General features: G+C 40.6%; 1 protein-coding gene across 3 annotated transcripts in view; it reads left to right on the top strand.

The window, feature by feature from the left end:
• The window catches only part of LCORL (ligand dependent nuclear receptor corepressor like), a 59599-nt gene extending 37435 nt beyond the window's left edge, over positions 1-22164 (top strand). For 2 of the 3 annotated variants that reach the window (XM_035111648.3, XM_035111647.3), the window contains exons 7-8: positions 4087-8795; positions 20387-22164. In XM_035111648.3, coding sequence (XP_034967539.2) covers positions 4087-8795; positions 20387-20496 — 4819 coding nt within the window. In that variant the 3' untranslated portion in view covers positions 20497-22164. Of the gene's footprint in view, positions 1-4086; positions 8796-11615; positions 11653-20386 lie in introns of all 3 variants that reach the window. The other variant, XM_088658175.1, reaches the window with a different exon arrangement.
• The last annotated feature ends 3104 nt before the right edge of the window (positions 22165-25268 follow it).

Below are 25268 nucleotides of genomic sequence, written 5' to 3'. Positions count from 1 at the left end.
AATCTATGGGCAAGACAACAGTGGTATAACAAGCGCAAAGTTACAATAAGTTACAATTGCACTTTTTACACACTTAGCACAAACATTGACACAGGGCAATATTTTTCATATATGGGCCACTGCCTCTTGCGCAGATTCCATTTATTTAAATGGGATGTGTGCAGGATAACTTCTTGCTGTATTTTCCCCTATGGTTAGGGAAACCGATCAGTTCTGCAAATTTTACTAATTCATTTTCACATTTATAATCAGTTTCAATTTCCAGTATTTCGTAAATACCTGTATGACCAGATTAGGAAATCCATATTATTATAACATGCTCTTTTAAATGCCCATTTAAAGCCAACAAATAGCTTTTAAACGTTTCTGCACTATGTGGTAAAATAAAATGCATAGGACTAGTGGTAAATCTCATTACAATTTTCCCTTTAGTGTCAAAACAAAAGTAAAATACTGTTAACTGTGTAGCCCAGGCATCCCCAAACTTCGGCCCTCCAGATGTTTTGGACTACAGTTTCCATCTTCCCCAACCACTGGTCCTGTTAGCTAGGGATCATGGGAGTTGTAAGCCAAAACATCTGGAGGGCCGCAGTTTGGGGATGCCTGGTGTAGCCTAATCTATGCATGGCACTATATGTGCAGCGAGAAACAGTACTGTATTGGAAATTCAGCAGAGAAGCTAAGCTATTCTATGTATGTGTATGTGTCCTCAAGGTATATGTATGTACTACCTCCTGTTTCCTTTTCTACAATCTTTTTCACTAATGGAATCATACATTTATAGTTTATTTCTCTGCCATTCTTGGTGCCCTAATAACATGAAGCATGTCATTCTTTCACAATTACGGGCTGACATTTATATTTGAAGTGGAAAGGTCTGAGAAATTCATATAAACATTTTTAATGCATACATTTACTTGCAGAGATGATTTACTTTGTAAAAGTGAATAACTGGTATCATGCTAATCTAAACTATTGTGCTCCACTATTCAAGTTTATAGAACACATTCTGAAACTGAATAGTTTTGCAAGATGACATTAGGAAGCATGTCTTGACTTTTCCCATAGCCTTTTCAATAGGAGGTAATCTTGCACATATTGTACTAGTAATTTTGCAAATGGATAGTTTTAAGGGAAGAACTGTAGGGGGGGCGGGTAAACAAGTGTTTCTAAATCTTGTTACCCAGGATAATGGGGATGCAGGAGCAGAGGCAGCAGAAGGGAGGACCAGCAAATGGCCCCTCAATTCTGCCTAACAAATCCCCCCTTATTTTTGCTAAATTAAGCCTGATTGCAGTTTTGGATATGAACCCTCTGTTAGTTCTCCCGTTCAAATGCCCCTACATTAGCGTTGTGATAGAAACATGGTGTTGGGAATTGTGTTTCCTTTGCAATACAGTGGTACCTCGGGTTAAGAACTTAATCCGTTCTCCGTTCTTAACCTGAAACTATTCTTAACCTGAGGTACCACTTTAGCTAATGGGGCCTCCCGCTGCCGCCGCCATGCAATTTCTGTTCTCATCCTGAAGCAAAGTTCTTAACCCGAAGTACTATTTCTGGGTTAGCGGAGTCTGTAACCTGAAGCGTCTGTAACCCAAGGTACCACTGTACTTACTTATGCTGTGAATCCACCCTTAGCACAGCGTTTTGAGGGAAACCTATCTACATTTCCTGAACACAGGTCTTCTGTAACCCAGTGCAAATCTTGGGTTTTTATTATATCAGTTGCTTACTGACCTCTAGAGATTGTCTCCATTCATAGATGAATAGACTATGGCTGCTGAAGGGATTTAAAGTCCATCTAAATCAGTAAAAAGTCAGAGTGCTGTGAGACTTTTATATATGATCAATAACAGGACATCTTACTGTTTCTGTGTCACACTTATTTGATATGAAGTCAATGGTACCAAACCCACTTTGCATCACCAACACTATAATCGATGCACTACAGTTGCACATAAACATACATGAAGTAAATATTTAGCTTATTGGTCCTTATAGGCCACCATTACATAGCCTGACCAGCAGTGGTTTTCCAAAGTCTTTCCCAGCCCTACAGCCTCAGTTATTTTAGCTAAAGACATAAAATACTGTATGCTTCTAGGCATGTTCTCTATCACTGGGCTTTGGGTCTTCCTTTCTTTGGGCCTACTTCACAATTGTTATTCAGAGCTACCTGAGCCATCAAAAGTTGGTAACCTAGGAACACTTGACATGTAAATTTGGAGCTTTTAATCTGGTAACAGGGACTGGAATAGTGTAAATCTAGAGAAATTCTATATTATTTTTAGACAAGAGCAACACTATGCTTTACAACTTCTGAATCAACAGCAAAACTAATGCTACATGTGATCTGATAAGGTATATCTTAATTTTTTTTGCATTCTATAAGGTTAAAGCTATAAACATTAAATTTTCAAAAACAAAAATGGACAGCTAGTGTCATGTTCAGAGTTTGGTGATATGTTTGAATATACATACTTTTCTGAAACAGAATTATATTAATATAAGTTAACTTCTCTTAATCAGTACTTTTAAAAATATTGATAGATGTTAATGATTGAGGTTGCAATTCAGGAATGTTGTTCTTAAATCTGTATTTACTTTTTGCAATGAGCTATTAGCTTTTCAGTTTGAATTAATGATTAGGTAAGTAGTAACAGCTTTGAATATGTAGTTAGAGAAAATATTTAACTGGTTATTTTAGTTGAAGCCCTATTTAGTTCTATATAGATTTACTCTAAACTATAAAAAACTACATTGATTTCCATAGACTTGTCCTATAAATTGAAATATATGTGCACCTGGTTCCTTTTCATTTCATTGACTCAGTTGTACAGTGACTTTAAAAATGGTACCCACTACACACAGTTGTCATGTGGGCACCCATAAGGCCTTTCCCATTTATTTAAAATGAAGGACAACATAGTTCTAAAAGAGCAAGAGTTGACTGCCCTTGAAAGGAATGAGGAAAACCATTCATGTAAAGTTTTGAGTGAACTAAAGCACACAGGGTCCAAATTCATATACGCAGTGCAGATTTTAAAAGAATAGCCAGCATTTTTAGAACAATACCTGCAGTGGCTGGTTAAATATCCAACATTACACAGTATCCACTCAGTTTTGTTTTGTTTTATTTATTTTTATGTTTAGCAGACTGCTGCCTGTTTAGAAAGAGATTGGAAATAGTCTGGCCCAAATAAAGCTCTTTTAAGTAATCCTGATTTCTTAAATTCAAGATATAAAAGGAAATACAGCATTTTTCATTTAACTGGTAACTTAACCTAAATAAGCTTCAAAGGGAATTTAATATCAGTGTTTTACTTCCAGAACACATTTTTTTCAAAGTAAGGGTTGCTTAACAAATAGCTAATTTCCTGTATGGAAATATGACATTCTTGTAGGAAGCTCAATACATCTTGAATATATTAGGGTGGTTCACAGAACAAGATCAAAATATAAAACCAAAAAAATAAACCACAAAATAAAAACAAATATACAGTCATGTCTGATAAATTCAAATGTGTATGTTTTGCTCCATGTACAAGTAGGGAAAACCATCAACCAACTGAGGTTTTTTCCCTGTGCTGTGTGCTTTTGTAGCACAAAATGTACTTTTAGAACTCATGAAATTTGCTATTAAGACATGATATTTGTATTAGATATTTGCCATGTGTGAAGCAGCCCAATGTCCTATTGATTTAAATGTAATTTACTTATAGTTAAAATGTGATTAGGATGACAACCATATCGTGACTATTGTTTAAATTAAAATATTATCTCACTGGAGTAAATGAAGGCTTATTATTTCTATGGTTAGGCTATTTTATGGAAGCTGCAGTTGCATATTTTATATTGGAGAATCTATCTGACTAAAAATAATTTATTAGCCAAGCTTGAGTTTTTTTTCACTGTTGTATCACATAATGTTAGCAGGTTCATTAATGTTGTATGTGTTCCATACAATGTATATGCAGAGCCTCAGTGGAAGTGTCACTTTTGAAATAAGAGTTTTGGTACCTTATCAGAATTGTGCCATATTTAACTGCAATTTCCTTTTTGTTTTGATCTGCTTTTCGTTTTCAGTTCAAGTGCAACAGATGATGCAAAATCAGAGGAAACATCTAAATTGGAAAGAGGAAATTCTGCTCTAAGCAAGGTTTTGGAATCGCTATGCTCTTATCATGGGCATCAGATTTTAGCTGTGTTGAAATTTTTAATCCAAGAATCGTGTATTGATTCTGTTGGTAGTTGCCAACTGCCACAAACTATATATTCAGAAGCATCTGAAGACGATGTGCCCATTCCAGTCTGCAGTTGTGATGGCAACCTGCAAACGAAAAGGTGCTGTTTACAAAATCAAAGAACAAATACTTGTTTGCCACCTCTGTCAGTCTATGTGAAAGACTTAGATAGTTTGTCACGCCAGTCTGTGACCGTTGGATATGTTAACACAGTGGTAAACAAAAGGAATCCCGTGCCTTCTAGTCCTCCTAGGTGTTGCCTCAAACAGTTAAAGGAGTGTAAGAGCCACGCAGCAAGAACAGCACTTTGTACGCATCTCATTTCAGCAGGGCAAAAGGTTAACAAAGCTAGCAGAGGCCATAGCCCTTCGCCACCTACATTATCACCTGTGGAAGCTGATGAATATGATTATTTGGAGGAATCGGTTGAAGGATCTCTAAATAGACTTGAAATGAATCGTAATCAGCCTCCTTCCCTGTCGCGAGCTGAAAGAAGTTGTTCTGTGTGTGAACCGGAAAATAAATTATGCATTGCAGAAGTGCCCGGTAACGAGGATAAGTCTTTTCTAAGTGCAAATCAAGAAACTAGCCTTATAAATTCTGATAAGCTTGAAAAAGTTGAAAATGCTGCCGCCTTTCAGGACTTAATGGATCGAATTAATGAGAAATTAAAATCAATCGAAACTACTGATACAACAAATCTTGCAAAATTTTCTAAGAGTGATGGGAGAACAGAATCTGATGTTAAATTACAGAGCTTCATATCCTCTCTTTTACATGATGCTAAGGCAAATGATTACAATTTTATGGAGTTGTTGAGCCAGCACGACAAGGAAGCAGAAAATAAAATTATCCAAACACGATTTCGCAAACGGCAAGAAACCTTATTTGCACTGCATAATTCCCCCGATTCATCACTGTTTAAAAGACAATCGTTGCAAATTAAGAGGGAGCTAGCCAGTTTGGATGAAACCTTCATAAGGAAAAAGGCAAATTCAGAAAGAAATGTGAAAAAAAATTGCAAACTATCACCAAACAAAAATGAAAATCATAGCACATCAAAAGATCATTCTTTACAAATTAATGAAAATAAATACCAGCTATTTTCTCCCATTAAACCAAAGTCTTTGCCAATAGGTGAAGAAGAGACAGTAGAACTACTACTGAATAATTCAGAGACCAATTCTGGTTCAGTGGCATTTTCAGAAAACAATTCTACAACATCCCAAACCAGCTTGGCTAAAATACATGGAAATCGTGAACTACATATGGATCCAGTCTCTGTGAAGGGAGATGATGATAGGATGTTGGACAGGACCAAACATAATGTTATTCCTCCTGTGTGGTGCTCTGTGTATGTGACAAACAATTTTTTATTTCAAAAATCCTTAAACGGGAAAAAACCTAACTGCATGGAAAGAGAAAAAATGCTTAAAGATTTACAGGCCCAAACGTGCAGCAACGAAGATATAAATAAGATTGTACGAAACACAAATCTACATGTTGTTGTAGAGCGTTTGGAAGATACAATAAATATGGCTCAAAAGACTAAAAAGCCATTGTTTAATGGTTATAAAATATCCAGCAAACTGAAAGATACGCACAAGTATGAAGCCAACAATAACGCTAAAAATGGTCTTCTTATTAGCATGAGTGAAAATGGAAGTACAGGACAATATGTACTGTCACAAGCTCATGCACCATGTAGCAATAATAGCAAACAGGAATGCCTGCCAACAAAAGAAGAAAAAGTGTCTGATGAAGGATATAAAAGCCCTTTGAAATCATCAGCATTTAATTCAGATTCATTGACTTACCATAATGAGGACTTGCAATCAAGTTCTGATGTGGGAGATAATTCTCCAGCACTAAATTACTCTAGTCCTATAAAACTTATGTTCCTTTCAGAGATTAATAGTAGCGAAGGAGTGAAATACACACTAACCTCTGTAAATGATTCTGCTAAATTAAACATTGACCTTTATTCTCTTCAGAGGAAAACAAGTGTGCTAGCAGGAAAACAATTGGAAGCTGTGGATCCTGGTAGAACTGTTTCTCTTGAAAACAGTCCTAAAAATGAAGTAAACTCTGTTTTTCCTACAGTTATTGCTCCCGAAACAAACATGGGTGAGCGTAAGCCAGATGAAGACCCTTTAGAACAAAGTGGCAATGGATCCTCTCTGAAAAGGAAACCGGGCCGACCCAAAAAATTAGGTCCTCAAGTTGTGAAGCAGATTAAGCGTCCAATTGGTCGACCGCCAAAGCCTAAGCTAGATGCTGAAAATGCCAATAATATAAGTGATTCCATCAGTGCTAGGAAAAAAAGTGTGAGCTCCAATGCAGAAGTTCTAGAGGACAACAATATTAACAAAAACATTACTGTGACAGTTGTCTTTGGAAGGTCACGAAGGACTAAGAGGTGTGTTTCTGAAGGTAGCCTAAATGTAGTCAGTTTGGTACCAAGTGCTCACAATCATGTTATATGTGAATCTGATCAAGTGAAGCAGAACTCAGAAACGAGGAATAGTTTGCCAAAAAACAGAAGTATGCAAAATTCGGCTACTGAACACAAGACCTCTGGCTATGAGTATGTTAGACCTTTAGAGAGCAGCCCAGTGCTACCATCCCATTGCAGCAATATCGTAAGACCAAAACAGAAGCCTTTAAATATAATTAGAAAACCTGGTAGACCAGCAAAAGTAAAAATATCTGGCATATCAGTGACTGTTAACCAGATTTCATCTCAGGAAAGGATAGTGAATATTAGCAGCTGCCTGCCTCCTTTAGAACAAGAGACTGTGTTAGAAAAACATGCGTCTCCTAAGAAGGTTGATCATCAATGCAATAAGTTGGATGTTTCAAAAAGCTTCCGGAATGATAAAAGTAAGGATTTTTCAGACGAAATTATTACAATAGCCCCAAGTAAACCCGAAATCCCTTTGAGACAATCTCTTAGAGATAGAAGACCATCATTGCCTTTCTTACAGTCCTTAGCATCCTCTAACTCACTGTCTTGTAGACGTGCCTTTCTACACAAATCCTACAAGCTCTGTTTGAAAAATGCTAAGAATCAAAAAATAAAACATTCAAACATGACACCCAAAGATACCTCAGGAAATAAGGGCCCAGAAAAAGCAAAAAAAAGTTCAGAGAATAATAAGTTTAGATTTGTTAATGAAATGTCATCAGATCCCACCATTTCATCAAACTCTTCCCTCAGATGGTGGGATCCTTCCATTTCTAATGATTCCTTGTTAAAAGAACTGAATAATAGATATGAACGGATAACAAATACTTGGTTGCACGTGAGCGGAGAAGAATTTGAAAAATGTCTCTATGAACAAGACTATAGCATTAAAGTATCAAACCCTTTGGACTCCTGCATGTTACAGCTTGAAAGATCTCCTATAAAAATGCTTTTCCAGAAAAAGTGTAATATAGATGAACTGTGCACATGGTTTATGCAAACTACGGAAACACAGTCACTGGCATTAGTGAGAAAGGCGAATGCTCGCAATCCTGTTGAAGTAATTAGTACACGACAATTTAAAATTGGAACAAGACAATGTGATTGTAATACTAGTCCTTTGAGAAAGCACTTTAAAAAATTTGCACTATCCACGCCATCAAAATCAGCAGGAAAGATACAAATCCTACATAAAATTGCCAGGTCTCAAGTCTTAAAGAGGAAACGTAACTTCACTTTAGCTAAATTAAGAAGAACCAGATTTGAGAATTTACAGCATGATCGGTGGAGACAAGTGAAAAAGCTGTATAATCATGGAGCAAGTGACTGGAAATCGAAGAAGAAGCATTTGCGATTCTTCTGCCAAAGCCAGTGTTTTGCTAACACAAATCAGGAGATGAACAACAAAATGAGCGCAAGCCATGAGAATGGTACAGTAGACACTAAATCGCCCGCAATTCTTGTAGACTCTCAGAGAATCACTTCAACTGGAAATGAAATCACAGGTGCATTTTATCAACAGAAAACACAATTGACAGACCTCAGCACAAAGCCTGGCTTGATAAATAATTGTAGACCAAGCACACAATCAGTATATCACAACCAAAACAATATTGGGAAAGCACATGCTTTTGGTGAAGATGACTGGAAAGACAAAACCTTTAAGGATTGTAGAATATTTTTGAAGAAAATCAACCCGGCCGAAGAGCAGCATTCTTTCAATAGCACTGTTGTTTGCACTCCGGAATCTGTAGGTCGTAGTGCCAGTCACGGCTACTTTCAGGGGAAAAGGCACTGTACTTTAAGGTCCCATTCTGCTAAGCAGAGAATGTCTGACAGGTGTGAAAAGGATGCTGAGGAAGCTAAGAATTTCAGCTTGGTTAAAGACCTGCACATTGAACAAGACTGCAAGAAGCCAAGCAAGCGTGTCACTTTTGAAGATGGTCCTGCTGAGGTCCCTAAGAAAACAAGCAAGAGGAGGAGGACACAGTACAAGCTCACCAACCTGAATATAAGAGAAAGGAATACGAGGCAATTATGCAGCACTGGCCAAGTACCAAGTTGTTACTCAAAGTACCAACTAGGTAAGTTTTATTTCATCTCCCCCTCACCCTTATACAAAATCTGTATTAATGTTCCATTAAAACGAGACAAATGAAAATGCTCTCTACAGAAGAGCATTATGATTATTTTTTTTACAAAAGTTAGGAACACAAAAGTGTTTAGCATTGCTTAATGTTTTGCTGTATAAAATTGAATTTCCCATTTGCTTTGATAGTACAATATTTTCAAGCAGGAATTCCCAAACTGGTCTGCAGATTACAAGCTTCGTTGAGGTGGTCCGCATTCTGTCTGTGGATTTGTGGTTGAAGGATGGGAGATGACATATCCATCACCTTAAATATACTGATATATAATTGTGTTAATTGCTTCTTTTATTTCTTAAATTGTATTCTTACTGCCTTGCAATTTGAATCCTGTGGAATATAATAAAAATACAATATATAAAGAATATAAGAAGCATTACCAATGCAATTACTAGCCATACAACATCTGACACACTGCTTTAGAAATGCTACAACAGGCAGGAAAATCATTAAGTGCTCTGCAATTTTCAATTTAAAGCATTTTGAGCAGAGCGTATACTAAATTCTGCTTCCTTTCAATAAAGTTTAAAGCACACAGTCTTTGTGTATATATGTGTGGCAATGAGGCTTCCTTGCACAGATTGGATACTATGGAAAAAGCATCTGTTGGGATAGAATGTATATCCCCTCCCTACTCTGATAGAGCCCAGCATTATGAAAACTAGACTGCTGACCACTTTAGCATGTGCATGTGCATTCTTGGAGAAAGCAGGACACACGCCAAGTACTGCTTGGTACAGTAGTCTAAGGAATCTGAATTCAGACAGAGAACTAACAGTACAGAGCTGGACTCTTTTCATTATAAAGGCATAATTAGAAAAGAAGGTTGGATGTGTAACTAAAAATAACATTTAATATGGGTATATAAGCAACAAAAGAAGATAAAATTTAAATCTGGACTAATTGGGAGGCGGTGGCTAATTTCCAGTTATTCAGAATGACAAATTGTAAATTGCAAGGAGGGGAGACACAACCAAATTATATTTAAAAATGCAGAATTATGCTAAATTGGGGAAGAGGCTAAAATGTTTAATTGCTTAGCTTATGCCCCTTTTCATTTATCTGTATTATTTCCAAGCCTATATTAACGTACTGGGGGATGGGGGTGGAGGGATAACTTGCATATTTTGATTTCTTGAGGACCATCTATCTTGAATGTGTCCTATCCATGCACTTTGAACCACACTGGTGGGGGGGGGGCGTTAGATAAATGAAATGTCTATAGCATGAAGTCATTGTTATAAGATGAGCTGCTCATTTTAATATTAATGTATGTATAAAGAGCTCTCTCATGGCTGCCAGTTTTCTTGGTAGGTTAGAGTTTGCCAGATTGCAACCCCCCCCCCCCAATCTTGCCTGTTTATTTAAATCCTAAAACAGGACAGCTGGGGGAAATGAAGGAACCAGGAATGAGGCAAACAATATTGTAGCCACATACTCTGCATTTAAAGGGGCCAGCAGGACCTCATGTTGTAATCTGGCAACTTTAGATATATATTCATGTGGTGGGGTGAAAATTCAAATTGCATAGCAAGCACGGATGTGTTAAAATTGGCAGCGGCAACAAAATTCTGCTTACTATAATAGCTGCTTTTTCAGGCATAGCTTTGTGATATCCTTTTAAGAAAAAGAAACTGATAACTTTTTCATAGTCTTTCATTATTTCACTTGAGACTTCTGTTGTGTTGTTTTTGTTCTTTCTCTGTTGTTCATAGTTTTCCATACTTACTAGCATGTAAAGGAAATAAACCATTGCTCGCTGGACAGTGCTGTAACCAGAGGAGACATCATATCAAATCTGCCTCCGTTTGTAATCCAAAGCTCTGATGGTATTAATTTTAGGCACATAATTAGATTCCACATGCCCTCTTCTAATGACCGTAAGAAAATGCCTCACTTTAAGTACATAGTCATGTATTTAGAATATTCATTTTCTCTCCGGTATTATTTTTTAAAAGTATCACCAAATCTGTGAATAATAAAACAAATTCATAACCAAACAACAATTCTGAAACAATTACATATTCCATGAAAACCCCATATTACAATTACCAAGACCAGGAATCATTGAACTTACATCAGAGGCTCAGGGAAATGTGAGTAATTAGATAGGGTTTAACAGCTGGCAGAAGCTTCCCAGAAGCCATATCTCAGTGGGAAGCTTATTCCAAGTTGCCACAAATGAAGGTCTGCAGGCAGTGGCATAGTTAATAGGGCCTCCTCTGAATATCTTAATGAATGGGCAGAATGGGAGAATGACATATATGTACAATGGCATTAATGTGAAACTTCAGTAATACAGGTACGACTTAAAGTATCTGTATTGCAATGCCAAATTTTCATCAACTGTTTCATGCAGTGGTACTTTTAGGAGAGGGAGTGTTTCAGTGCAATTATTTTTCAGGGCACCTGTATTTTTGAACAGTTTATTGGTGCTAAGCAATTAATGTCTGTTTTTTATAAGGAATTAACAATGCAAGCCTCTATATTTTTACTTAAAAGTAATTCCCATTGACCTCAATGAACTCTGAATTGCCATTCCGCTTCATTTGATGACCCCATGTTCTAGTATTATCTCTTTTCTTCATCCCATGTATAAAGAAAGCTATAAAGCCCTTGTTATCCTTTACTCACCTTATGAAAAATAGAAAGGGCCAAATGTAATAACCTTTCCTCATAGAAGTGTTTGTTCCAACCCCCCTGATCATTTTGGGTGCCCTTTTCTGCACATTTTCCAGCTCTACAATATTTTTTTAGAGATGCAGCTATCAGAACTATATCCAGTATTTTGAAGGTGAGTGCACCATTGATTTGTTTAAAGAAATTACATTGTTAGTGTTATTTCTAAACCCTTTTATAATGATCCCTAGCATATAGAATTTACATTTTTCAGGGCTGCTCAACCTTTTCATTCACACCCCCAAGAGCTGTTTCTCCGTTCAGATCTTGTCAATGTGCATCATGTTAAACTTATTTACAATGAATTGCCTTTGCCATATTAATGCCCATTCACTCTGCTTGGATAGATCTTTTTGGAGCTTGAAAATCCCTTCATCTTTACCACCCCAGACAATTTGGTGTTTTCAAGGAAATGTCATCATCTCACCTAACTCTAAATAATTTAGGGTGCAGTATAGCTCCTGGGGGAACCCACCTTCTCTTTCCAATGTGAGAACTGAACATTTATTCCTACTCTATTGCTTCCTGTTCTTTATCCAGCTACTGTTTCATCCGACGACTTGTCCGCTTGTCACATTGGGGTCACAAAGGAGTCTTGGGGGGGAGGAACTATCAAAAGAGTATTCAAAGTCCAAGTTCATAGACTGTATGGTTTTGTCCCTGTCCACATGCTAAATGACATCTTCTTTCCTGGATGTCTTTTAAAAATGTATGTTACATTTGGCCGTTTTCTAGTCTTCAGGTATAGAGCTGTTTTTAGGGACAAGTTGCATAGTTTTGTTAGCAGACCAAAATTAATAACATTTGAGTTCTTGAAAAGACTCCGGAGGGATAATATTTGCACCTGATGAATGGTTAATTTTTAATGGGTCAATAAGATCTAGAACTTCTTCTCATTGCCACTAATTGCCTTATTTTAATTTTATTATTTTTATTAAATTTGTATACCACCCTTCATCTGTAGATGCATATAGATATCAGCCTTAGCTTTTCACACTACCTTTGTGAACATACCAGTTTGAACCTGGTGCAGTGAAGACGTATGCAAAGAATTCAGTTTCTCTGCAGTCTCCTTTTCTTCTTTCGGCATCCCTTTCACTCCCTTGTTATCCAGCAGTCCAACCACCTTTGTGGCTGGTTTCCTAGTTCTGATGTAGTTAACTACATTTTCTTAATGTTTTTAGCAATATGCTGCTCAAATTCTTCTTTTGGCTCTCTTGTTTGCCTGCATTTCTCTTGCCAGTGTTTGTGTTCCTTTTTTGTCTTCCTATGGGCAAGACTTCCATCTTCTGAAGGAAGGCTTCTTTAATAGCTTCCTTGATTCTGCTCATTAACCACACTGACACCCTCAAGGATTTGGTGGTACTGTTTCTGATCTGTGGTATGCCTTCTATTCTTGCAGTTTTGAGCAGTTGTTTTGGAAAGAGTTAACACTTTTGGCGGTGCCATTCAACTTCGTTTTTAACCAATCTCCCCCTTTTACCATTTACCAATCTGCTCCCTAAATCTCTAAGCAAATAAAACAAGTCTCAGCCTCTTCCCTGACATCCCCTCTCCTACAAGATATCTGGAGTAGGGCTGGGCGATATATCAATATATCATCTCAACACCGGTTTGAAGTTCACATCCATAGCTGCCAAGTTTTCCCTTTTCTCGCAAGGAAGCCTATTCAGCATAATGGAATTTCCCTTAAAAAAAGGGATAACTTGGCAGCTATGTTCACATCTTGATAATTGTTTCATAATATTTGAGCTGGCAATATATCACGAATCACAGTGTGTGTAAGGGCTAGGCGATACCTGGTTTTCAACATTGTGATAACTCACCAGCTAAACCAGGCATCCCCAAACTTGGCCCTTCAGATGTTTTGGGACTACAGTTCCCATCATCCCTGACCACTGCTCCTGTTAGCTAGGGATAATGGGAGTTGTAGTCCCAAAACATCTGGAGGATCGAGTTTGAGGATGGCTGAGCTAAACACTGCAATGTTATCACCAGCTAAATATTGCAATCTACCACAGTGTCTGAAATAAGGAAGGAACTAAACAGAGGCAAACAGGACAATGTCCTGGCAACTGCTACTACTTAAGGGTCTAAAACAGATAAATGACATTATTATCAATCATTACACACTGAGTGTATCTCTGTTTTAGACCCTTAAGTAGTAGCAGGTGCCAGGACATTCAGCCGGCAGGCCAAAATGAGCTCCTGTTGCTCGATTGCTGGTCCTGCCAACCTAGCAGTTTGAAAGCACGTCAAAGTGCAAGTAGATAAATAGGTAATACTCCAGCGGGAAGGTAAATGCCGTTTCCATGTGCTGCTCTGGTTCGCCAGAAGCGGCTTAGCCATGCTGGCCACATGACCCAGAAGCTGTACACCGGCTTCCTCGGCCAGTAAAGTGAGATGAGCGCCGCAACCCCAGAGTCATCCGCAACTGGACCTAACTGCCAGGGGTCCCTTTACCTTTTACCAAATGGTATTATTCAGGACAATCCAAAGTATGGTGATGAGTCATAGTGAATACAAATAATCTGGGACTGCCAGCAGGCCTGCTGGGAGTCAGAAACAGCAGTGGCAGAAGCAGCTTGCCATGGTCGCAGTACAGGTTGACAGTAGTGGCGACAACCTGCAAGGTCTCACGGCAGCACAATCAGTGGTGGCCTGCGAGTCCTCGTGGCTTCTTCCACCGTTTCCTGCCACCACTGCCATGACGATGCTTCGCAGGCTGATTATTGTGCCCCTGCTGCCAGGCTGCCACTGCTTCTGCCTGACCCCTGATGCTGTTGGTTCTGCCACTGCCAGGCTGCTGCCGTTTGGGCTGCCTCTTAGCCCTCCTGGCAGCCCCAGATTATTTGTATGCACTACCATCATTTATCAGTTCTAGACCCTTAAGTAGTAGCAGTTGCCAGGACATTGCATACCGTATTGGCCAGAATATAAACACACCCGCAAATAAGCCGCACCTTTAAAATTCAAGGCTTATTTGCGGGTACGGCCCCTCTCCTGGCACTACCGTCCTGAACAGGGGGTGGCTGATGCTCGGTTCCGAGCGTGTTGCGCACCGGCCTCCCAACACTACCGCCTCCTGGCAATACCTCCCCAGGCTGGTACCGGGGGAGGCTCGGGAATGGCGGGCGAGCTATTGCACCATGCTCCCAGGCTGCTTCCTTGGGGGGGGGGAGTCATGCTTCTTTGCCAGTGCCCTTCCTTATGGCGGCTTGGAAGAGGCGGTCAGGACGGGTGCAACGGTTGTCCCAAACCCCTGAAGGCCCTCGTGGCCAGCTGTTTCAGCAGTGGTACCGTAAGGTTGCGAATATAAGCCACACTTGTAACTTTTACCAGTTGGAAAATTGTGGCTTATATTTGGGCCAATATGGTAGTTCCTTCCTAGTTTCAGATATCGTGATATATTGCGATGTTTAACTGGTGATATGTCGCGATATTGAAAAGCATTCATCGCCCAGCCCTAATCTGGAGTTTATCTGCTATGAAATATCACACAATTAGGCTAGATGGCAAGGGGCTAGTCTCTAATCCGGTTGCCACCACTAGAGGGGTAAGACAGGGCTGCTTGCTTGCCCCTGCCCTATTTAATTTCTATATTAACTCACTAGTGGCCCATATGACCAATGCTGCTTTCCACCCGCCAAAATTAGCAGGTAGAGCCTTGAATGTCCTCCTGTATGCGGATGACGCCGCCCTTTTAGCTACCTCCCCCATTGGGTTAAGGAGGATGCTTCGAGCTCTTCATGAATACGTGACCCAACACGAGCTCCATCTTAATTATGCCAAGACCAAAATAATGGTCTTTGCTGCTCGACCAAAACCTAATTTGTGGTCAATTAATGGTATTCCCATAGAGCAGGTTAGTTGCTTCAAATACCTGGGTCAGATAGTTCGATCAAACAGGTCCTTCTTGGCACACAGAGAATATATAGCCGCAAATGCTTCTAAAGCAGCTCTGTTGATTAGATCCCTGTACTCCAAGAAACAGGCACAAACAGTGGATGTTGCCCTGCGACTCTTTAAAATGAAAGTTCTCCCACTACTTTTGGTGGGCATTGCCTTGGGTACGCGTAGGGACTTTGTAAGATTGGAATCCATCCAATCACAATTCCTCAGGGCCATTCTCAGGATCCCCCCTTCTGTTGCGGGTGCGATCATGAGATTGGAGACCGGTTGCCAAGCCTTTACGTATGTGGCCCTGAAAGCGAAATTATGGCTATGGCTCAAACTATGTTTCAGACCGATGGGTTTGGCCCCCCTGATTCTGAGGGATAATTTTAAATCTCCATGGGAAAGGGAAGTGGTAGAGGAAGTGCAAAAGTGCGGTCTGTCCTCCCTTTATATTGAGTCCATGACGTTCAGTCGCGCTAAAGCGATGATCGCTCAGAGATTGGGGGATATCGCCAGACAGGAGGACATAGCCCGCGTGAAATCTGGGATGTTTTTAGGGGAGCAGGTGTATCGGTCTGCACCAGCCCGTTACCTGGCGGATATCCACTACGTGGAATACCGCAGACTACTTACTGCGGCTAGACTGAATGTCCTTGATTCGGCGGTTTTGAGGGGAAGATTTGGAGGAGTCCCATATGGTCAGAGAATGTGCCATTGTGCCTTGGGTGAGGTAGAATCCACAGAACACATTCTACTGAGTTGTCCCTTTTATAATGATTTAAGGCAATATCTTATAGACCCGTATTTATCTCAGTTTAGTTCCCGACCAAGAGAACGGCAGGCAGCATATTTGCTAAACAAGCCCACTGGGAAAATAACCTTCTCAGTGGCTAAATTCCTTTTCCTGGCGCTCAAGTGTCGGAAACGTATAATCGAATGTCTTGATGTGGGTTACCTGTAGGAGGTTTAGTAGTGCGGTCATACCCCATTTATGTATCCTGCTGATGCCCTCAGTTTTATATTTTTATGTATCCCGCTGATGTCTTCAGTTTTATATTTTTTATATTTTATGTATCCTCCTGATGCCTTCAGTTTTATATGTTTATCTTTGTATTGTGAAATGTTTTTGTTCTGACTATCGGTCGAATAAAGTATATTGATTGATTGATCACACATTTTATGCCGGCAGACCTGTCACCTGCACCTGCCAATTGCCCAAGTAACCAATGCTGCTTTGGGTGTGCACTGGGGTGATGACTTTTTTACAGCCTCATTTCCTTGTATCATAATTTGAGGAGCTTTCATTAAAGATTAGATAAAATCTTACTTTCAAAGAGATTTGATTAAAAAAAACAACTCACGCACAAAATGATGTAAACATTTTTATTTATCTGTTTTTTGACCATTTTTGAAGTCACTGTAAGCAGATATAAAATTGAACCCAAGCTTTAGAGTCACATATATACAACATTATACAGGGTCATCAAACACACAAGGAAGCTTTTTTTAGCTGCAGAGGACAGTGTTTTGCTACCTCTCCTGTAGGTTCTTCTCCCAGCATGCCCGGCAGGGTCTGCTGGCAGAGTTTTGAGGTCCCCAAAAGGGGCTTTTACCTTGCTCAAATGTGACATTTGTGTACCCTATGTTGCTAAGAACACTCCCCATTGTGGAATGTGGTGTTGTGTCCAAATTTGATACGAAATATATATAGAATTGTTAATACAATTTTATGAAATGGTAAAACGGCATAAAAAAAAATTAAAAACGGTTTGTGCCTAACCTTTTTAAATATTTCAATGGAATATACCTCATTTTAGTCATTAATAGGCAAAAGAAGTCATCACCCTATTATGCACTTGCCACCAGCCACCCTTTCCTATTATGTTTAACTGCTTTCTCCCACAGTCCTCTAATGTGAATTAGAGAAGCAGAAGGACTTGCACTTCATTTTGTGATCAGAAGATGATAGGTCAAAATGTTACCCAAATATTAATACGTTGTGCAGATTGGTTGATGAATCAATTCATTTTGGTGGGGGGGGGGTGTATGTTACTGTCCTGTACCGAAAGCATTGCTATAGTTTGTCGTTCATTTACATTTTTCAAGAAAGAAGTAACACCTAAAAAGTAAACAATAGAGTGACAATGCAAAACACTATAGCTTAGTATTAAAAAATGACCAGCAATTACTGATAAATTGCTGATGAGTACAATATCAGCAAATCTAGTCTTCTGCAAACCTGTTTTATAAGACGTTAAAAATAAAATAGCAATAGATACCTCGAAACGCACTGCTGCTTTACAGTTTGACCTTGAATGTCACCAAAATCAGGGTTTATTATTAATAGGGTTTATGTACAAAATGTCTACAGCAAGTATAGTCAACTAACATGGACACGACCCGCACCCAAATGTGTGCCACCTGAAAGCACTGCTGCCGACACTCTGGGAGAGGAGCTAGGTTTTCCTTCTCACTGCCCCCTTAACATGGTGCCTCTCTGGAGCTGGAGAGCACAAATGCACTATTTTTTCCAGTAACAGGTTTTTCCAAATGCTATTTGCCACGAGGTCGAGGGGGGGTTACCAATATAATGATTAGGGGGGGGGCAATGGTGATTCCCTGCTCCTCCTAATATTTTGTCACATTGTTAATGTAACATGCATTAGAATCCCAGCTCATATGCAAAGTTTTAGATAAGACTTGCAAAAGAAAGCTCTTGCCACACACAGGCATCCCTAACTGGATTATTTGCCTTGTCTGCTGTTTCTCTTTTCATCTCATTCTGGGGTTTTTCCCCTCGTTCTGTTTTTTGTTAGCTGAGGATGTGAATCTGCCCCGGATGCTCTTGCTGAGCTGGGGACAAAAATCCTTTTCGAAAGTTTCAATTCCAGTTATTTTTCTACAGCTGTGGGAAAAGATAAAAGCAATTGGCCTTATTTCAAATTAGCTTTGAGTGTGAAATATTGGAACTTACTTAAGATGAGATACCAAAACAAACACTGGTTTTATGTTAAGATGAAATACTAAAACTACATAATGTCTGTTAACTCTGATACCCTTTTTAGGGGGGGCCAAATAAGCTACCTACAAAATCAGGAGGAAAAGGAACAATCAAGCCAAAGTTACTCAATGGGGCAGTAGAATCAGAGAATTGTAGGGACTGTGAGGGTCATCTAGTCCAATCTCCTGCAGTGCAGGAATCTTTTGCCCAAGATGGGGCTTGAACCCATAACCCTGAGATTAAGAGTCTCGTGCTCTACCAACTGAGCTGCGTTAGTAAATCCATAGGATTTTGAAATGCTTACTTTCAGCGATGCAATGCCCCGAATAGTTGCCTATCTAAACTAGGAGCAGATTTGATGTCTCTTTAACTGGTCACCATACATTGATCTGTGCAGCCAAAGACCTCCAGAATTAAGATCCAGATGTGCATGGGCATGTACAAATGGGAGGGCAGGTGTATCAGAAGCGGAGAAAGAACTTTCTTAATTCTGGTAGTCAGCTCTCTGATTTTGTGGGTTAACTTGCAGGCAATGAAGCCTGATAGAATGTTCAAAAAGGGATGAATGGACGAAGATGTTATTAAGGTGAATTTAGGGGCTTGCACAGCTGATGCTCAGGGAAGAAACTTCTCTATTCATCAGCTGTGAAAGCTGGAAGGGCGGCAGGGCTTTGTTGAGCCGCTAACCTGATACACAGGGAAACTTTCCCGCACATCTGCTAAGCAGCCGCAAAAGGCCTCTGGCTTGCAAGGAGACCCTCCCTGGAGCCCAAAGGGGACATCCTCTTCAGGCTCCATGGAGGGTCTCCTCAGGAGTAGAAGGTGCAGCAGGGCTTTACTGAGGCTCTTCAGCCTTCTAGCTAACAGCTGACCCATGGGAAAGCGGCTACTGTTAGCTGGAAAGCCCCACTGCGCCTCCGACTCGGAAGGAGTCCTCTTTGGGTCCTGGGAAGGGTCTCCCCGTGAGCCAGAGGTTTGTTGAGGCTGTTCAGGTCAGCTGCTCAACAAAGCGCCCTGCTGCCTCTCCAGCTCTCACTTCATTGCGTGTCAGCTGTGCAAACCCCCATGTGTCTGCAGCTCCTACAAGCCGGAGGGACAACGGGAGCCATGACCAGCTCAGCTGAGGTGCAGGGAAGCTTTCAGCAAGCCTCTGGCTTGCAAGGAGGGTTGGTCTCCTCGCGAGCCACTGGGAATCTCCAGGGTGCTCCCCATTCTACATTATTTCACTGATGCACACAGGGGTTCAGAACAACCCCTGTGTAAATGGTTATCTCAAAACAGAGATAAATGGAATACGCTTCCTTGGATGATGTAAATACCTTCAATTGATAATTTATGTAATAATATAATTGATAATTGAGGCAATAATATAAAGTTTTACAACACTATGTATGTGGCTCCCTTGCAAATCACTGACAGACAAATTCTGAATTTGTAAGCTTTGGACAAAGGTTGGGCCTTACGCCCCATTGACTTCAGTGGAAAAGACTGAAGAAGAAGAGTTTGGATTTGATATCCCGCTTTATCACTACCCTAAGGAGTCTCAAAGCGGCTAAAAATCTCCTTTCCCTTCCTCCCCCACAACAAACACTGTGAGGTGAGTGAGGCTGAGAGACTTCAGAGAAGTGTGACTAGCCCAAGGCCACCCAGCAGCTGCATGTGGAGCAGCAGAGATGTGAACCCGGTTCCCCAGATTAGGCGTCTACCACTCTTAACCACTACACCACATGCTTAACTTTTCCATTGAAATTACTAAGGCTGGATTATTTAATTTAGCTGAACTATAAAGAAAAACAGCATTTGACAAAAATTGCAAAGAATAAATATATTTGTCCTGATTAAATGGGTTTGTACCATCAGAAACCTCTGCTAAATTTTGGATATTGTGAACGCACACACCATTCATACAAAAATGTGTGAAGTCCAGGTCTTAATTTTCTCTTTTTTATAGGACCTCTTAAACCTGTCGGACTGCCTTTGCTGGGAGGATTTGCAAGCAGAGCTGTTGAATACTCCATGATCCCATTTCAGTTGCCTCTTCATGGAAGCTCCCAAGTCTAACAGCAAAACCCATGAATCGTCAAGATGAGTCCATCTGTCTTGTAGTCGCTGATAAGCATGCAATACTGTGAATGATTGTAAAAACTGAGCAAGCCATTGCTGTAATAACTAAGCAAAACTGCTTCAAAGATCTAGACACTACCTTTCTGGGGGCTGTTTGGGTTGCTGCCAGGCAAGCATGTGCTACCTGGGGTAAGAGCTTCTTTGCTTCTTTTGATGGTCAGGCATAGTCTTCCCAGAAAGTGCCCTGGGGGGCTGTGCCCATTCGTAAGCTTCTTATGACTGACTTGTGAACATGCATGCCAAAATCTCTTTAAAATGGTTAGCCATTCGGTCATGGTGCCCAGAAGTTGCATGCTGGGCAAACTGGCTTCCTAAGATTCCACCCCCCCCCCCCAATGCAGAGTAAAATTGCATTGCTGTGTTTTTATGTGACATTTTGTGTGTATCTTAAGATATATGTGCATGGTGTTGTTGTTGTTTTTTCAAAAGACCTTTGGAAACAACCCTGCAGAAAATAGCAACTTCAGAAACCTCTCTCTGATGAAGTTGGGATTGCTGTAATGAGCCCTATTTTTATGTATATTTTTTCTTGGTGTTAAAATTAGCTTCTTCTTTTTTTGTCTGCAGAGCTTCCTTAAAATTGTCCCTTTGGCAGACAACTTGGTTGGCAAGTTGTTTGGTTGGGAAGGGATCTTTACTGGATACTTGGGACTTCTGCACTGTTACCTCACCTGAGACAGACTAAGGGGAATGTAACTGTGGGAAGCTATGGACTTTTAACTAGATGCCTGTGGAGGACTGGGGTTAACTTCTTGTGTCCTTATTTCCCTTAGGGTTGAAAGGGTTTCCCCCAATCTCTGACCCAATCCAGCTCATTAAGCTGGACTCAGGTGAGCATCGTAATAGGTGCACACCTGCATTGGCCTTGCTAGTAGACCCTTGCTTCTCTGCACAGATTCCCCCAGTCCAGGACACTAGTCTACATACTGAGTGCAGAGGGAACTGGGAGTGACTTGAAACGGTTTTGTTCTAGATCAGGACTGATGCTACCCCACGGTGATGACGTTTGTGTAGCTTGAAATGTGTAGGGTCCCTAGATATCATTCCAGTAATAAATCTACCTCTGCACCGAGCTGTCAGTTATTTTCATGTACTTTTGATGGATTTCAAAAGTCTCCAGGTTCATAGCTTTTGGGGGGGGGGAGTTCTGTAGATTCAATGGGGAGGAAAGATATACTTCCATGGAGGCTAAACATTTCCCTCTCTCGCCCCTTCCCAGAGCCAGACCTGCCAGGCTTTCATCAAACAGAACAGACAATCATGTATATTGTATACAGTACATTGTATATTGTAGTCTGCAGTTCTGCTCTGCCTTCCCAGTCTGAGGTATCTGCATGGAAGCACCAAGAAACAGTGTAGCAAGGAGTTTGTGCACATGTATATTACTTGGATGGTGTTTCTTTAGTATTTGAGCATCACAGTTTATGGTTTAGCTTTGCTTGATAAACTGATTATAAATTGAGATTTTTTTGGGGGGGGGGAGAGGGAAAGTTCAATCCAACATTGTATAATCGCAGTAGGCATTTCTTCTTTAAAAAAATAATCATGTGTTCAGCTACTCATCTTGCAGATTATATTTCAAATAAATGTATAAAGATGCCAGAATATTTTAACATTTTGTAATGATTCAACCTAAGTAGAATTAGGATCGTTAGATTGGGCAAGAGTAACTATAGGGTTAATCCATCCCAGGCTGCTTTTTACAGTATCTGTTTCCGCAGAGTTATGTAAACCTTTGCACTAGAAGGTATAGTTATGCCATCTATAGTGAAAAGGGCACTTATATACCTTTTGAAAGTTGTCAGTCCCATTGTGTCTTTGCCCTGGTATTTCTGCTCAGACGGCCCAAGTTATAAATCTTCAAGTGCGGTAATGTTCACCAATTACATTATTTCCCTCACCAGCCCAATGGGGAGAAGGAAATTTTCCCCAGCAGAAGATGATGGAGGGATTCCATGAGCAGAGTATGCACAGATCCCAGAATGTGCATGGCTGATAAAGGGGACTTCCACTTCCCCAAAGCAGCCATTTGATATAGTAGAATGGTCTGTCCACAAATTATCCTCTTCAGGACTGTGCCATCTTTTTTAGAAGTCAGGTACTGCCTAAGATAGAGGAAAATCTAGTTCAGGCATCCCCAAACTTTGGCCCTCCAGATGTTTTGGACTACAATTCCCATCTTCCCCGACCACTGGTCTTGTTAGCTAGGGATCATGGGAGTTGTAGGCCAAAACATCTGGAGGGCCGCAGTTTGGGGATGCCTGATCTAGTTCATATTTACAGACCAGAATGTGCATGCTTATATATAGGCTCTAGAAGTTTGCAGAGTCAATCATTGGGTGGAATGCAATTAATTTACTCAGTGTAGTCCTATGGAAATGAAAGGACGTGGCTAAGTTAGGTCTCTTAATTTCACTGGATCTTCTCAAGAGTAAAATGGAAGTTGAATAACACCCTATGCATTTGGCCATGCAAGAGCTTGAAGTGGCCTACAAGGATGTGTTAAAAGCACAAAGCTCAGATATAGAGTAATACCTATGTTTGGAGATTAGTAATACAGCTTGCAGTTATGTATTTTTGTAAATAAGCTGATTTGGCCATAAAGGATGCTTACTTTCCATGGGATCTTTAGGTTTGGATTGTCATGAATGTTAATTAGTGCAGGAGATTATGCAGTTACAAACCATGGCTTTCTGGGTCTTGGTGTTGGCAACTACACTCTGAATTATTAATAATAGTAGTAGTTACTACCTATCCTTCATCCTAAAGTTTCAGGGTGGGTTACAACCATTAAAACACAATTCTTATAACAGTTTAAAACTCTTTGCAATCACAGAAATAAGATGGATCCTAAAAATATACATATTGGGTATCAAAAGAGGTGTTTACAGCGTTTGCTAGAGCGGTATGATTTAGATGTGTGGGGATGGAGTTCCACAACTTAGGAGCTGCAATAGAAGATGCCCTCTCCTGGGCTGCTGCCCTCCCCCCCAAGCTTCTGAGGGTAGTGGAATAACCCAAAAGGCCCCCCCTCTGCTGACCTTAACACCTGAGAGGGTCTGTAGAGAAGGAAATGATATTTCAGGTATTTGAGACTTGAGTTGTTTAGGACTTTTAAACACTTTGCACTTTGGATTGGGCCTAGAAATGAACTGGCAACCAGTGCAACAGTTTTAAAACGGGTAATATAAGATCTGAACCGAATCACAGACACTAATCTGGTAGCATTGCATTTAGACCAATTGAAGTTTCCAAGTTGTCTTCAGGGACAGCCCCACAGATTGCAATAATCCAATCTGGAAGTTACCAGAGCATGGAGTACAGTGGCAAAGTCATTTCTATCCAAACAGAACCTTAACTGGCAAACCAGCCCAAACTAGAAAGAGGGGGGGACCCACCCCTAGTCCTTGGCAAATCCCCTGAGCCTCCAGTGCCACCATTCAATTCATGAGTACCTGGTACCCTATCCAAGAGTTTTGAATGTAGGCCACCGTTTTAAAAAAGTTGGATTTTAATGGTCGGAATTAACCGATGGTCCCCTTTGGCCCTTTTCCCAAAGGCAGACATGCAGACTCATTCTTCTAAGACTTGTGCAGTAATATTAGACATCTGGATGATTCCACCAGCCCAGTTCCTATACTGTTTGATCTGAATCTTTTCTCAACATGTACAGACTTTTAGGTGTAGCAGCTAGCATCCTATATAATAATATGCAAGTGTCTCTGCGTCCAAGTTTTCCGTGTGTCCCTGTGTTACTGCGCATGTGCCCCAGGGACACAGGGATTGGACAGAGAGACTGCACGCGCACACTCTCCCCCCATCTGCCTCCTCCAACCGCTGCTCCCGGCCAGACACCGCCTCACTGCAGGGCACGTCAGGGAAGCGAGGGTGGAGGCCGGCGGAGGCCTCCTCCTCACAACCCTCCCTGGCCCGTAAGAGGAGCAGCGGGAGGCTGCGAAGCGGAGGCGGCGAGGTAGGCGTTTGTGTCCCACGTCCTTCCTGTCGGCGGCTGGGGGAGAGGAAGGGAGGAGAAAGCAGCGCTTTCTCCTCCGTTCCTGCCCCCCTGCCGCCGACCGCAAGGACAGGTCCCGCAAGCGCTTCTCCGAACCCCAGGATTCTAGCGCCCGTTATTGAACGGGCTGAAATACACTAGTAGGATTTATAAGAGTTAAAATCTCAGTAATGTCACTGGCTTACTTAAGAATAGTCTTGATCATAACTAGTCGCACTAGTGGTATATAGCTAGTGACTCATCCTGGATCAACAGGGTATACTATAGCTGTCCCTAAATGCAACTCTTGACATTTCTCCATAAAAAAGAAACAGCCACTCATTTATAGGAGAAAATAGTATGTAGTGTAACTATACCTTTCAATATATGTGCAACTTAACATACTAAGTAAAATATATTTTGCTGCTTAATTGCACAGAAAAGCCAGGCTCTTTATAAGGGAATGTCATGACCTAGAAGCATGGTGTTCAGTGGCTAAGAGAATTCCTTCATTCTTCTTTTTGAGCTAAAATTATGCAACTGGCAGTAAATTCATCTGAAATGTGGTAAACCCAGGCACTTCATCCAGTTACCTAACAAAATATTTCTGTATTTTGTGTGGTTTTAGTGAAATATTTAAAATGTTTGCTGGCGGATGTACAGATGCATTTAAAAATATTGTTGAGCATAGCATGTAGAGCCTGCATGAACACACCTT

Source organism: Zootoca vivipara, chromosome Z1 (assembly GCF_965207765.1).
Source record: "Zootoca vivipara chromosome Z1, rZooViv2.hap1.1, whole genome shotgun sequence".
NCBI classification, from domain to species: Eukaryota; Metazoa; Chordata; class Lepidosauria; order Squamata; family Lacertidae; genus Zootoca; species Zootoca vivipara.
This window is presented reverse-complemented; position numbering and strand designations above follow the sequence as displayed.